We start from the raw sequence: 14,883 nt of genomic DNA, 5'->3' as shown, positions 1-14,883 counted from the left end.
TGCTGTGATTGGACCACTACCCCTATATAAGCTTGTGCCTTCCTGCAATAAAGCAAACCTGTGTCACTGAACCTGGTCTCCTGTGTCTGAATGGTGTTCCGCTGACATAGTCTTCTCACCAGCCCTGCACTCTGGAACTGGGCAGAAGAGGCCACGACAGGAGGCAGAACAGGGCAAGCAGAAGAGCTGCCTCAGCACCAGGTGAGCAGAAGAGTGGCCTCAGCCCAGGGTGAGTGGAGGAGCAGCCTTGACCCCCATGAGAACAAAGGAGCGGCACCCACAAGAATGGAGGAGTGGCAGTAGCTGGCAATAACTGTGGGGAGCTGCCTGCCGTCCCTGCAGACGCCATTACAAGATGGCGCTCACATCCGGTTCATGCTGAGCAGTAAATAAGTCAGTATGCATGCCCGAAGTAATTTTCCACCTTCTAGTCTCTGCCTACCTTGTGGCGTGATATGGGCTGATGAGTTTGTGACCAATCAAGAGTTGCCACGTCCAAGACGGGCTTACTAACCTATATAAGGGCTGGGTTTCCGACATTCGGGGTCTTCGCCCTGTAAGCTTATGCTCTCCCTCTCAAGATGCATTAAAGCTTTTCTGCAGAAGGATCCTGAGTGTGCCGCGTCGTTCTTGCTGGCGAGACGATAGCGCGGGACAGGTAGTGGGCACCGTGGGCAGACTGGGGAGGGTTGCTGAGGACAGGCAGTGGAGGTGGCCATTGTTCCTGTCCTGCCAAGTCCTTCAATGTGAATGTGCGCTCCGTGCTGTAGATATCGCAGGTGAGATGGGAGGAGGGCTGTGGTCCAGAGCGGACCTCCCGGAGGGGGTGGTGTAGAGTGGTGTGGGGTGAGCCAGCCCCCCCTTGGCTTCCAGATGGTAGCCAAGGACATTTAAGCGTGGAGTGGCGGGATCCATTGTCAACATCTCCAGCATGGTGGCCTATGTCACCTTTCCTGTCCTCTACAGTGAGTACAGCCCTCATAGCTGTGGGGAGACCCTAGGCTCGGGGTTGGGCCTCCCAGGAGGAGGGCTGAGTAAGGGGTCTAATGCACTGTCTCCCACAGGCTCCACCAAGGGTGCAATGACTACGCTGACCAAAGCCATGGCCATGGAACTGGGACCACACAAGGTAGGACAGGAGGCTGGGGCCAGGCAGTGTGGGCACCAGAAGCAAGCCTGGTGTTTGCGGGGGAAGATAAGGGGAGCTTAGGTGAGCGGAGTAAGTGAGCTCATCAGGCTGAGTCCTGGGAGAACCCCTGCTGTGTGGATGGGGCTAGGTCCCTGAAGAGGTCACCACCTGTGACCCCCCCACCCCAGAGTGGCCCCTCATTCCAGATCCAGGTATCCTCTGTGAACCCCATGGTGGTGCTGACCGACATGGGCAAGAAAGTCTCTGCGGATCCTGAGCTGGCCCGGAAGCTGAAGGAGCGCCACCCGCTGAGGAGGTTTGCGGTCAGCCAGGGATGGTGGGTGAGCGGTTCAGCTGGTGACTCTTGGTTGTCTAGCACACCAGAAGCCCTGACTGCCGTGTTGTCCCACAGAACTGGATGATGTGGTCAACAGCATCCTGTTCCTGCTCCACAACAGCAGTGCTGGCTCTACCACTGGCTCTGGCATCTTGGTGGATGCTGGTTAGCTGGCCTCCTAAGAGGCTCAAAGGTAGTGGTGTCCTGGAGGTCTTCCTGGCCCTGCCCTCACATTAAGACCCAGCTTTCAACATAGCTGAAATTTTACAATCCTACCCCATGTCATGTTCCTTCCCCACAGCCATTCCTGCATCCAGACCCCATGCTCCCTCCCCTCCCTGTGGCTGGACTAGGCTGTTTCCCTAAATAAATGGACTGCCTCCACATTCTGGACTCAGTGCACAAGGTGCCCTGAGGGAGGCAGGCAGCAGCTCAGCTGCAGATCCAGCTTCCCCGCAGGTGTTTCATGTCAAAGCCTGTCCCTTCCTCGTCCATCTCACTTTGTGAACCGAGGGTCAAGAGGTTCCACTGTCAAGGGATCCATGTTGTCTGTTACTGCCGACAGTACCTTACCATGTTGGGACCCGCACCACCCCATGCCCTGTGGAGGCTCTGACCCTCTTTCATGATGTTGGAAAGAAGGAGTGATGCCCTGGACCAAGCTGTTCCTAATCCTGTGGACCCCAGTCTGCGGACAGAGTGAGCAGGGCAGGTGAGGAATCCAATCTAGCCTTCCTCCCTGGGGAAGCCTGCTCCCCTGGGCTCATTCATGCAAAGGATGGCCCAAGAGGGATGCCCAATCTTTCACAGGTGATCTGTTGCTCTGGTCTAAACAAGCAGATAGCCCTACAGCCCAGGGCCTCAAGGACATGAGCTGCTCTCTTTCTCCCACATGCAGGCCCTGGACTGGACATGAGGCTTTACAGGGAAGGTAAGAGACCTCCCACCAGAGCCTGGAGAGAGCTTCCTTAAGAGTGAGAATGAAGCTGGGCGTGGTGGTACACACCTTTGATTCCAGTACTGGTCTTGAATTCACAGAGATTCCCCTGCCTCTGCCTCCCAAGTGCTGGGATCAAAGGCCTGACCCCAATCTTCTATCAGATTGGCCTGGGCCATGTCTGTGAGGCATTTTCTTGATTGTTGAGTGGTGTGGGAGGGTCCAACTCACCGTGGGTGGGACCACCCTCAGGCAGGTGGGCCTGGGCTGTAAGAGAAAGCTAGTTGAACAAGCCAGGAGGAGCAAGCCAGTAAGCAGCGTTCTCCATGGTCTGCGGTTCAGCTCCTGTCTCCAGGTTCCCGCCCTGCTGAAGTTCCTGCCTTGGCTCCCCTCAGGGATGGACTGTCACTTGGAAGAGTGAGATGCAACAAACCCTTTCCTCTCGGAGTTCAATGTTTTTGTCACCGCAATAGAAAGCAAACTAGGGCAGCCCCTGAGCTATGGCAGGTGACTGGACAGTCAACACAGCTCTCAAGGAAACAAACATAGATCTTTTTGGCCCTGCCACTGAGCAGACTGCTGCTGGTCCTTCCTGTCAGGCTCAGAGGGAAGAGGCCTCAGTAGGGCCTCAGCTGAGGAGCAGGTGGTTTGTGCTGGGATGAGTTAGGAGGCTTCCTCAAGATACACTGTTCAGAATGGCAGCTGCAACCGGTCGCTGCCTCTCTCTTTTGTGAGAAGTCCATCATTTGCAAAGATCCCTCTGCCTGTCTTCTGAACATCTGAGGAGGGGGTCAGTGGGGCTATGCTGGAGCCATCCTCCTGGGCATGCTGCTGGGAGACTGTCCGAAGCACATGGCAGGTCCTGCAGGCTAGTGATGGCACAGCCCGCTTGTAGTTTGGCTGTTGGTTGAGACAAGGTCTTTCTGGTTTGGAACTTGCTATATACTCCTTGCTGGTGACACTCACCTCTACTGCTGGCTCAGTGCTGGAGAGGCAGAGGATTTCCCAGTGTCTTCTAGTTGGGCGTTCCTATCCCCCAGCCTGCATTCAAGGGGTCAGGAGACTGACTTGAGCTTCTCCCTTCTGAAGAGTGTGTCTACAGCACTGACAACCACTGTCAGCCTGCTCGGAGATGGTGTGTACTGGAAAGCCCTGACCACCTGACCCCATAGGACCACAGCGGGGCTGTGGGCTTCCAGGAAAGAGCGTCACCTTGACAGATAAGATCCAAGGCCTTTGCCTGGAGAAGAGGTGAGCCACAGAGCCCAGCTTTATCACAGGACCCTGGTGGCCTGGTTCTGGGCCGCAGGAGCTGTTCCTTCCCACAACTTCATCTCAAAGCCCCTTCCCCCCAAATACCATGTCCTTAGGGAAAAATAAAATGTTGTCAGGGGCTGAGGAGATAGCTCAGTTTGGTAAAGTGCTTGCCAGTCAAAACATGAAGATCTGGGGTTGAGCATGTAAAATTCCCAAGCATGGGGCTGGAGAGATGGCTCAGTGGTGAAGAGCACCCGCTGTGTTTGCAGAGGACTTGGATTCGAATCCCAGCATGCACATGGTGGCTAACAACCTTCCATAACTCCAGTTCCAAGGAATCTGACACTCTCTTCTGACCTCTGAGGACACTGCATGACAGGGATACATGCAGGCAATACATTCATACACATAAAATAAAAAATAATAAAATTTCCAGGCATGATGGTGTGGGCTTGTAATCCCAGCAGTGGGACACTGGGACAGATCCCTGGAGCTCACTGGCTGCCATCCTTCCTTTGAGAAAGGGACTGTCCTTGGCCTGGCCTGGAGCTCATCAGGTTAGATGGCTGGCCAACCTGGTTGGCATACTACTGACCGATGAGAGAGCCTTTCTCAAAGGCTCTTGATAGTATCTTTGAGGATTTTTCCCAAGGTTGTTCTCTGCCCCCAACACATGTGCACATGCACCTACATACACACTATGGATATGCACACGCATTTAAAAACTACAGGGCTGTGGGTACGGCTCAGTTGTCAGGACTCTGGTTTAGCATGTACAAAGCTCTGTTTTCCATCGCCAGTGTTATGTAAACGTGTAGTGGTGATGGCCTGCAATCCCAGCGCTCAGGGAGGCAGAAGAGTAAGGATTAAAAGTTCAAGGCTGACTCTTTCCCACAGCTCCCTGCACCTGCCATCCCTGCTCTGTTAGAATCTTTGTGGACCCCAGATCTGGAAGCTTTTCCAGACTTGCCAAGAATCACAATTATACAGCAGATGGTGATTAACATGGAGAACCACAACTGGTCAACGCGCAGAGAATAAGAGGCTGCAGAGTGTTTATTCCTGAGCGGGACATCTCTACGAAGCTTCTGAAGCAAGACTCAGGTGCCGAAGACAGGGTGGAAAGACTGTAAGAGCCAGAAGTGGATGCCCACAAGGAAACAGAAGTTTCCAGACAGCTGGTCAGTTACACGTATGAATGCACAGCAATGGTGACAACATGGACAAGTCCCACATAAGCTCAAGCCAGACAACATCCCAGCACGAATGTGGAGAAGTGGGTAAGAAACTCCAATTCCATGGGCTGGAGAGATGGCTCACTGGTTAAGAGCGCTGGCTGCTCTTGAAGAGAACCGGGGTTCGATTCCCAGCACCCACCTGGCAGCTAACAACTGTCTGTAATTCCAGTTCCAGGGGATCCAACAGTCTCTCCTGACCCTCTCTGTGCATTGCACCACACAGGTGCACCTACCTGCATGTAAGTAGTATACTCACACATAAAAAATGAAAAATAAATTTTTTTGGTCTTTTTGAGACAGAGTCCCTCTCTGTAGCCCCAGCTGTCCTGGAACTGGCTATGTAGTCCAGGCTGGCCTTGAATTCACAGAGATCCACCTGCCTCTGCCTCCTGAGTGCTGGGATTAAAGGCCTGTGCCACCACACCTGGCAAAAAATAAATATTTTTAAAAAAGAAACCCCAATCCTACCTGAGGAACTACTGGCAACTGAAGGCTACTGGAAAGGGGCGATTCAGTCTCCTTTAAGGGTGAGATTCTCAGTAGGTTGACCATGCTCCAGAGGATGAACCCATACAGATGGGTATTTGGGGACACAAATCTCACTCTCTCTATATATACATACATATATATATATATATATATATATATATATATATATATATATATATATATATATATATATATACATATATATATATATACATATATATACACACATATATATACATAGAGAGAGAAAGAGAGAGAATTTTGGTGGTAGTAAGAGATACTTGGGAATGTAAATATTATCAAAATATAGTGTATGAAATTTACATAAATTCCATTAAAACTTAATTTTAAAAAACGTTCAAGCCGGGCGTGGTGGCACACTTTTAGTCCCAGCACTCCGGAGGCAGAGGCAAGCAGATCTCTGTGAATTCAAGGACAGCCTGGTCTACATAGTGAGTTCCAGGCCAGCTGAGGCTACAGGGAGACCCTGTCTCAAAAAGACCAAAAAATAACAAATAAATATAAAAACAAAGATTGAAATAAAAGAAACTGCTAGTCAACAGCCAGACCCTCAAAGAAAATTGAGATTAGTTGGCAAATTGTGGTAAACCAAACCAATGTATCTTCTGAATTCATCGTTATTTGATAAAGTCTAACATTGTGGAAAGACGTGTGTGTCTATCTATGTTCTGACATAGTGTGTTCAGAACACCTACCCAGAGTGGGTCAAACCAGCATGGGAGAAGCTACACAGCATCCCCTAGGACAACTAAAATGTCCCCACATGGTACTCTGCATCAACTAAACACACCTGCACCTTGTCCCTTCCACTAACTCATGCCCACCCTGCCCCTCCCAGACAAGTTGCTGGAGTTCCTTCTAATCCTGCCATAGGGTATATTCTTCTGATGTGGCCCCTACAAGACACTGCTTGTCACCCAGAGCGGCCTGGAGGGAATCAATGCTTCTTCTGTTCAGAGTCTAGGGCTCCTTCACATAGATAAATCTTTGTTGGGATGGTTGCTGCAGCCATCAGATGGTCAGCCATTAAGTTGATTGTTACAGACATCCACCTGCCTCTGCCTCCCCAGTGCTGGGATTAAAGGTGGGCACCATTCTGCCTGGCTCTTAAAAATATTTCATTACATCCTATTATGTGTATATATGTGTGGTCAAGCACAGTGCATGTGTGGAGGACAGAGGACAACTTGTGGGGGTGTTTGTTCTCTCCTTCCATGCTGTGGGGGCCAGGAATTGAACTCTGGTCATCAGTCTTGGCAGTAAGCACCTTTACCCACTGAGCCATCTCATTAGCAGTTAACTCACTCTTCAATTAACACCGAGGATTTCCCCAGCTTCCTCCCACCACTATCACTGACTGTGTCTTTAACAAGAGCCAGTCAAGCTTGTGACTAGCTGTGGCTTTTTCCCAGCAGGTTGAGCCTAAGCTGAGCTCTTAACTGTTTACAAACCCTGACACAGAGATCCCGCATAGCCCTGAACCAGAATTCCTTAGCTTCTCATATAAGCTCCATCCCTAAACACCTCCCTAGGACCATCCAGGTGTCTCCTCCCTTTTCTCTTGGGTCCCTCTGGAGGATGAGTTGGGCACTCTAAGTTCCCCTAAAACCTGCTTTACACACACCTGCCACTTGGTGATTCCTTCCTTGGAATCCCAACCCACCGCATCTCAGGAGCCTGTGGGGACACTCCTGTGTGTACAACTTAGATGGGACCATCAAATCAAACGTTGACTTGATTAACATGCACCTATTGTGCTAGGAAACACACAAACAGCTTAGCATTCTACTTACTGTACAAAGAAGAAAATAAAGTTCTTCAGTGATTTCCAGAGGCTGACCCACCACCAGGTGCTGGGGTTGGGACCTCAGCCATTCTGCTGGCCCCAGCCAGAGGCTCTCACTCCGCCCTACAGCACCGCCTGCTGTCTGTATGCCTGCCATGTTGCGAGCTAAGTCCAAAGGCCTCAGCTGTGAAGTTCCAGGTTCACCAGACACCCAAGTCTCCTAGCTATGCCCCTGTGGCAGGTGGAGCCCCACTTGCCATCTCCAGGCTCCACCCTGCTCCTGAGGTGTGCGCTGCCCCTTGGCCCTCCTCCTGTGTTCCACTGCGGCTAGCCAGACCAGATGGCTCATCTGATGATCAGAGTCTCTTCCCAGAATAACAGAGCTGCAGGAACAACTGGATCAAAGTAGAAAACTATTGGTTAGCAAAGTTCGGAATTGCATCCCCAAACCAGACAAGAGTGCATGGCCAGTCACCCAAAAGAAACACCAAGATGTTGATGCTGGAGAGATGGCTCAGCGGTTAAGAGCAGTGACTGCTCTTGCAGAAGACCCAGGTTCAATTCCCAGGACCCACATGGTGGCTACAAACCGTCCTTAACTCCAGTTCCAGGGGAGTCTGAAGCCCTCTTCTGACCTCCGCAGCATTGCATGACATGGGTGCACTCATAGACATGCAGGCAATACACTCATACATATAAAAATAAAAAAAAAATTTAAATGTTAAAAAAACAAAACACCAAGATGTTATGCACAGACTTGAATGTGACCAAGAATGGGGAGGACACAGGTTAGCCACACCCGAGACAGCCCTTGGCTTCTACAAAGGAGAAATTTTTTTAAAAATCCATTTCTACCAGGATTTATTTGGTCCACTGCTGTACATTTCCTTGAGCACTGTGGGGGTTTGGTATGGAGTTCAAAGTATCTTCCTTTCTGAATTAAAAACAAAATGCCCAAGGGTTAGAGAGATGGCTCAGAGGTTAGGAACACTTGTTGCTATTGCAGAGGGCCAGGGCTGGGTTCCCAGCACAAACATCAGGTAGCTCAGACATGCCTGATGGGTCCAGTCCAGGGATCCATTGCCCTCTTCTGGCTGCTACAGGCACAAGTGGTATTCATACAGATACTTTTTATTTTTGTCATTCATTCATTCATTCATTCATTCATGTTCAAGGAGCCCTGGAAGGCTTTCTCTTATCACACACAGCTGTCAGAGAAGGGCCAGCTGTACACATAGTTTTAGGGTCTTCCAGAGGTTTCTACTTCCTCTCCAGTTTGCTAGAGCAACTGAAAAGCTAGCTAAGCCAATCGTCCCAGCTCACCACGTAACACGAAAATGAGCAGGATTCTCTCGTTGTGCATCCTGAAGAATCCAAGGGGCTAGGGAGATGGTTCAGTGGGCAAAGTGCTTCCTGGCAAATGAGAAAGCCTGAGTTCAGATCCCCAGCTACCACATGAAGAACTGAGCATGACAGCAGCACACGCCTATCCCGTGAGCCACGGAGGTGGAGTCGGGTGGATCATGGGCTGTGGGGGAAGCATGGCTAACTGGCCATCCAGTCTAGTCAAAATTGAAAGCTCCAGGTTCATTAAGAGACTCTGGCTCTTGAGGCTGGAGAGATGGCTCAGCTTTTTTTTTTTTTTTTTTTTTGTTTTTTTGAGACAGGGTCTCCCTGTAGCCCCAGCTGACCTTGAACTCCCAGAGATCCTCCTCCCTCTGCCTCCTGAGTGCTGGGATTAAAGGCGTGCACCACCATGCCTGGCCTGGCTAACAACCAGTCTTATCTCCACTTCCAGGGGAATCCAATGCCCTCTTCTGACCTCCATGGGCACCGCATGACACAGGTGCACTTACATACATGCAAGCAATAAATACTCATACATGTAATATAACTTTTTTTTAAAAAAGGACTTGGGGCTGGAGAGATGGCTCAGTGGTTAAGAGCACTGACTGCTCTTGCAAAGGACCTGAGTTCGATTCCCAGCACCCACATAGCAGCTACGAACCGTCCTTAACTCCAGTTCCAAGGGAGTCCAAAGCTCTCTTCTGACCTCTGAGGCATTGCCCGACATGGGTGCACTCACATACGTGCAGGCAATATACTTATACACATAAAATAAAAATTAAAACGAATTTTTTTTGTCTTCTTGAGACAGGATCTCCTTGTAGCCCCAGCTTTCCTGGAACTATGTAGACCAGGCTGGGCTTGAACTCACAAAGATCTGCCTGCCCCTGCCTCCTAAGTGCTGGAATTAAAGGTGTGCCCCACCACACCCAGCACAAAATGAAATATTTTTTAAAAAGGGACTCTGGCTCAAAAACTAACATGGACCTCCATCATCAAGCTCTGGCCTGCATATGAGCGTGCACAGGTGAGCAGACTCAAAGATTATTTATTAAAGAGAACTTTACAGCCCTCTCACTCCCATGAACCACAGATACTAGTCTACCATGTCATAGCTATTATGTCTTAGGTCACAGGAACAGCCTCGGCAGGCTGAGATACTGGGGACACAACCACCTGTTCTCAATCACACAGCAAGCTGAATTAGCCTCTGGAAAGCTTCTGGCTGTCAAGATCCATAAACCCACTAGTGTGCTCTGGGTGGTCAGCACCTCAGGAGCATCAGCAGACACCTCTCCCGCTGGTGTGGATGTGTTCTCATCCCTGGTCCCTGAAGTCCAAGGACATTGTGCACAGGTGGGGCCCGTGGGTGGATGCAGTACAGGCTAGGGAGGAAATCCTTACATGCTGTCTAGAGGCAAAGGAAACCCTGGATCCTGTCTGAGCATATTCCCACATCAGGGGTCCCAGGCAGGCAGACAGGTCACTGTTGAAGTGGGTGACAGAGGTGACATCCTCCCTCATAGAATCTCATGGTTACTGTAAGAATTCTGCAGCAGCTTTGAAGAACTCCACGATCTTGGGGCCATTAAGAGCTTGTAATACTCTTGCATGAGTGCTGGGCTCACAGCCCCTATAACTCCGGCTCAAGGGGATCCTCTGGCCTCTGTGGCCACCTGCACTCATGCGTGCATGAACACACACACACTCACAGACACACACCCCTTTCTAATCTAAAAAATGAGCTTTATGTTCTCCTGCTTCAGGCTTGGCCAGTTCAACAGCACGCCTGTGATCTGGCCCCAGGCCTTGTCTCTCCCCCAGATCCTGAGTGTACACAGCCAGAGCCTTTCCCTAGAATGCTAGCACCCCGAGAGCCCCAAGTAAGGTCTATAATGTTGAACCCCAGTTGGGGCGTCTTCCTTTTGCATGTGTGTAGCCTGCACTTACCCTAGGGTGCTGTTTCTCAGGCACAACGTACTTTATTTTTTGATTGTTTTGAGACAGGGTCTCCCTGCAGCCACAGCTGGCCTGGAACTCACTATGTAGACATGTAGACCGGACAGGCCTTGAACTCACAAGGCACGTGCCACCACACCTGGCCCTTTTTTCTTTTAATGTGGGTTTGGGGGCTCAAAGTTAGCTTCTAGTAACTGCATGGCAAGCACCTACCTGACCTGCCATGAGCGTCTCCAGCCCTGTCTTTCCTATGTTGTAGTTGTTTTCAAAGAGTATCTGTGTAGCCCGGGTTGGTCTTACAGATGCATACCGCCACGCTGGTCTTGGAGCATGCTTCCCTCCTGGTAACCGCAGTACGGCCCTTCACGTGCAGAAGCTCCTCCACCGACACTGGGAATCCGTAAGCCCATCACAAGGTGAAAATACATAAATAGAGAGTGTGTCTAACACACCTAACTGATACATCACCCTGGTTTAGCAACACAGCTCTGTACTGCACACAGCTGTCATCCACCTAAGGACCTCATTGCTGGGGGAGACCTGTAACTCCTCAGCATCAAAAAAGTCCTACGACATGTCACTAGGCCAGAAGAAAACTGAATTCAATTTGTGGTAGCATTTCTTTGAGAAACAGTGTCACGATGCAACTGGTCTGGAACTTGTGGTGATCATCTTGCCTCAGCCTCGCCACTTCAGGAGTGAGCCAGCACATCCAACTTCACAGCAGGATTCTACACTACATAAAACACATGCTTTTACACCATGACATTCCCCAGCCCCAGCACCACCTCTATGACCTCTCAAGTGCTAGGCAAGCACTGAGCCACCCCCAAGCCTGCGTTTACTCTATGTAAAAGTCCAAGTTTACCATCCTAAGCCAGGAGCCATATGTACACATCCATACACACTAACATGCACAGACACGGACAGACAGACAGACATACACACACACACACACACACACACACGCACGCACGCACACAAGCATGCACAATGCTCCCTGGTACATACCCTCTCTCAGCATGTTTACACAGACCCTGCAATCATGCCTATGCACTCAAGTACACCCAGGTACAGAACAGCTATGTGCACACCTGCTCTGTGACACCTTCCGAGCTTAGGTACCAAGTGTCCGGATCACTGACTACAGGAGGCACACTGAGAACACCAAAGAAGTCTTTACTCAATATTGCAGACACTACCCCACAATGCACCCCGTAAAAGGCACTGGGTCTGCACGTCAGTCCTGTGGGCCTAGAGGAAAGGCTCCCACTGGGTCATGGACCTGTAGGAAGCTGGAGGAGGAAAATTCCTAAACACTGAGTTAGAGGAAGGAAGTTTCCTGAAGGTCCCCAGGAGGAAGTCAGGGATGGAGGTCCTGGAGAAGAGCAGCTCTGTGGGAAGCACAGCCTTGGGGCTGGTTTTAAGTCCCCACTGTCATACTCTGCACCATCTGGGAGTTGAAAAAGGTTCTGTAAGGCCTCCCAGGAATAGCCCGTGGCCAGACCTGGAGCTCACCTCCCAATGGCCAGCTCACCTGGCCCTGCTTTCTGTAGCTGAGAAGGGGTAGACACAGCCCTGGAGGCTGGGAGCCAGGTACCTCCTGGACAAGAGGCTACGCTTCAGCAACACTGCCTTTCCCTTTGTTCCTGGATGGTCTCTGCACATGGCCTGGCCCTCCTCATTCTCTAGAAGCACCTGCTGTCCAGTCAGGAGAAGGACCATGGGAGGCCTGCAGGCAGACTGGGCTTCTGCACCCTCGAATCCAAGGCGTGAGGGAGCTGGGCAGAGAAGCTACCAGGGATCACTGGTCACCGAAAAGCTAGTTTCCCCCTCTTCTTCACAGGACACCAGTCAGTATCTGGGTAGAGAAGGCAGTGCACAGACTGAAACCTGACAAGGGAAGAAGTGGGGTCAGAACTGCAGGGCGGGCCGGCTGTACCACAGACCCCCCAGGGCCAAGGCCCCCAGTGCCCACTCACTGTGTTGGGTCCTGCTACCCAGCTGCACCAGAGACCCCCAAGGCCAAGGCCCCCAGTGCCCACTCACCATGTTGGCTCCTGCTGCCTGGCTGTACCATAGACCCCTAGGGCCAAGGACCCCAGTACCCACTCACCGTGTTGGGTCCTGCTGTATGCTGAAACTTCCAGCCACATTCACCACATTCTGTGGATTCTCAGGACCCCCATAGCTCAGGGTGACCTGTGAAGACAGAAAAGAAAGTGAGAGTCACTGCTTCCTCCTGGGTCTTCCACCTGCTGGAGGACACCTCACCATTCAGGGCTAGGGAAGAAGGATGCGACCCTTGGTAAAGTAGCCCCATGAGACTGGATGCATCTGCTCAGAGAGTTCATCAGGCAAAGCCTCTGCCCAGAGTCAGGCAGAGAAGCAAGGAAATCCCAGGAGGAGCCCTCTATCCTAAGCCCTGCCCAGCTGGGAGACCCCCTGAGACATGGCTGCTGCGGGAGTGCGGGTAGGGCAGAGCCTAAGCCAGGGCTCGGCCTACCTGCTGCAGCACAGCATCAGGGCGCAGCCTCCGCAGGTTCTCCAGGTGAGAGTGGAAGAGGGGGCTGTGTAGTAGGCGGGCGCCCAGCAGCCCTTCCACGATGTAGCCTACTGTGCAGTCGTCAGGCAGCCGCACCCGCTCTGCTGTACTCATGAAGCTGCCTAGGCTGGGGGTAGGCCAGTCACCACCTGCATAGCCTTACCACCCCAGTCCTGGGAGCTGGGCTCCAGTCTCCCACTCACCTGGCCCATGGGCTCATTTTGAGGGCAAGGCCCCTGCTCAGGCAGAACCCAGCTCCACCCGTTGCAAACCAGAACTTGACGGTGGTTACCTGGAGAAAGGGAAAGCCTCTGTCAGGGCTGCTCAGGATAGGTCTCCTCACCCTCAACCCTCCATCTGACTCCCCAGGTGTCTTCTATGTCATACTGATGAGGGAGTCGGCAGAGAGCACAAGGCACTTCCACACCAGTCACTTTGGCCTCTGGGCCCCTCCCTATCCCTGTGCCTAACATGCCAGCAGCATAAAAGGTGGGGACCAGGCCCCCTGACACAGGCCCTTCTTAGCCCACCCCAGTCCTGCTGCTCTCCCCAGCTCAGCCTCAGGACATCTGCCCAGCACTCACAGTGCCACCTCCCTGGACTCTCTCTGTGGCCTCGATGGGATGGTCCAGACTGGGTCGCCCCAGGTAGACGTCCTGGTTGGAAGGGAAGGTGGAAAGCAGGTGCAGCAGGCTTCCTGGGTTTAGGTAGTTGTCATCATCCACGTGGCAGAACCACCTGGGGGCGGAGGGAGGGGCCTGTGCGCTGGGGGCCCCAGCTGGGAGCCTTCACCCTGCTCAGCCCTGGGCCTGATGGACCCCGCTACTTACTTTCGTCCAGACTCGATAAACTTGTCGTACTCCACCGACATCTTGCAGCACAGCGCTTGGCGGGTGCGCACAGCAGAGCAGTTGGTGTTGATCATGCGGCCGCCTGCACATTGGAAAATGAGAAGTGAGGATTGACACCCAGCTTGCCACCTTAGGTTTAGGTGGAATGTGACTGTGCAGCCACTGGTCCAGGGCCAACTACAGCCTCAGCTTGGCCCTCATTTAGACATCCCTAGGTGATCAAAGCAGGTGACAGTCACTTAGAACAGCACCAGTGGAAAAGGACCAGACCTGACAGGGGTGGCTGGCCCTGGGGCTTCCTCAACGTGGCACTGGCCAGAGGCCCTGGCACCTTACCAGGAACCGAGGAAACTGGCTGGAAGGATGGGCCCTGGACGTTGGTCGCTGGATTGGGAATGGGAGAGTGTCTGGGCTCGGCTCTGCACTAGCTGTGCGACCCAGGGGAACTGCCTTACCTCGCCTGTGCCTGACAGGAACCGAGCCTAACGAAGGTCCGGGCAGCACCGAGGGGAGTGCAACTCTGGTCAGGACTTCTCTTCCCTCCCACCCTTCTCACCTGCCTGCCGCTGGAGTTCAGGGTCGTCTCCATCCGTGAAGATGAACGTCTGTGGGTGAAACCACAGTGAGACGGCGGAGGGTCGGGGCCGCGGGGCGCAGGTCCTGGCGCAGGTGAGGGGCCCACCCCGCCAGCCCGGGGGACCGAGCCCGGATCTCGGAGCCTGTGCGGCCAAGGGCCGGGCCTCGCACCTGCCGTGGGGCGCGCGAGATCCAGGTGCGCAGCAGCAGCCGCAGGCGCGGGCCGTGGTTCTTCCGGGTGGTCTTGACTGCGATGAAGACGTCATCCGGCCGCAGGCGGGCCGCGGCGGGGGTCGGGGCCGGGCCGGGGGCGCGGGGCAGGGGCAGCGGCAGCAGCAGCAGCGCAGCTAGAGCCGCGGCCAGCGCGAGGCAGGCCCGGCACAGCGCGCCACGCAAGCGGCTCATGCGGCC

General features: G+C 52.7%; 1 protein-coding gene and 1 pseudogene across 4 annotated transcripts; one reads left to right on the top strand and one right to left on the bottom strand.

Annotated features, from left to right (window-relative positions):
* The window catches only part of LOC103730079, a 9,022-nt pseudogene extending 7,374 nt beyond the window's left edge, over nucleotides 1–1,648 (top strand).
* A 10,008-nt stretch (nucleotides 1,649–11,656) lies between these two features.
* On the bottom strand, nucleotides 11,657–14,877 carry Rfng (RFNG O-fucosylpeptide 3-beta-N-acetylglucosaminyltransferase). Of its 4 annotated transcripts, XR_003848708.1 has the most exons (9): nucleotides 14,644–14,877; nucleotides 14,453–14,501; nucleotides 13,876–13,978; nucleotides 13,630–13,783; nucleotides 13,249–13,337; nucleotides 13,007–13,172; nucleotides 12,617–12,702; nucleotides 12,038–12,393; nucleotides 11,657–11,953 (listed from the first exon to the last, which is right to left on the bottom strand). XR_003848708.1 is itself a non-coding variant. In XM_008828241.2 (8 exons), the coding sequence occupies exons 1-8, from the start codon at nucleotides 14,875–14,877 to the stop codon at nucleotides 12,312–12,314; spliced, it is 963 nt and encodes a 320-aa protein (XP_008826463.1). In that variant the 3' UTR covers nucleotides 11,657–12,311. The 4 variants fall into 4 exon arrangements, 3 of the variants coding, with proteins under 3 accessions (XP_008826463.1, XP_029416930.1, XP_017652417.1); XM_008828241.2 differs by having other exon boundaries at nucleotides 11,657–12,393; XM_029561070.1 differs by having other exon boundaries at nucleotides 11,657–12,393; nucleotides 13,630–13,701; nucleotides 14,352–14,501; nucleotides 14,644–14,869.
* Between the last annotated feature and the right edge of the window lie 6 nt (nucleotides 14,878–14,883).

Source organism: Nannospalax galili, unplaced genomic scaffold (genome assembly GCF_000622305.1).
Source record: "Nannospalax galili isolate Female #2095 unplaced genomic scaffold, S.galili_v1.0 scaffold1250, whole genome shotgun sequence".
NCBI lineage: Eukaryota > Metazoa > Chordata > Mammalia > Rodentia > Spalacidae > Nannospalax > Nannospalax galili.
Note: the sequence above shows the minus strand (reverse complement) of the source record. Positions and strands in the feature narration are given on the sequence as shown.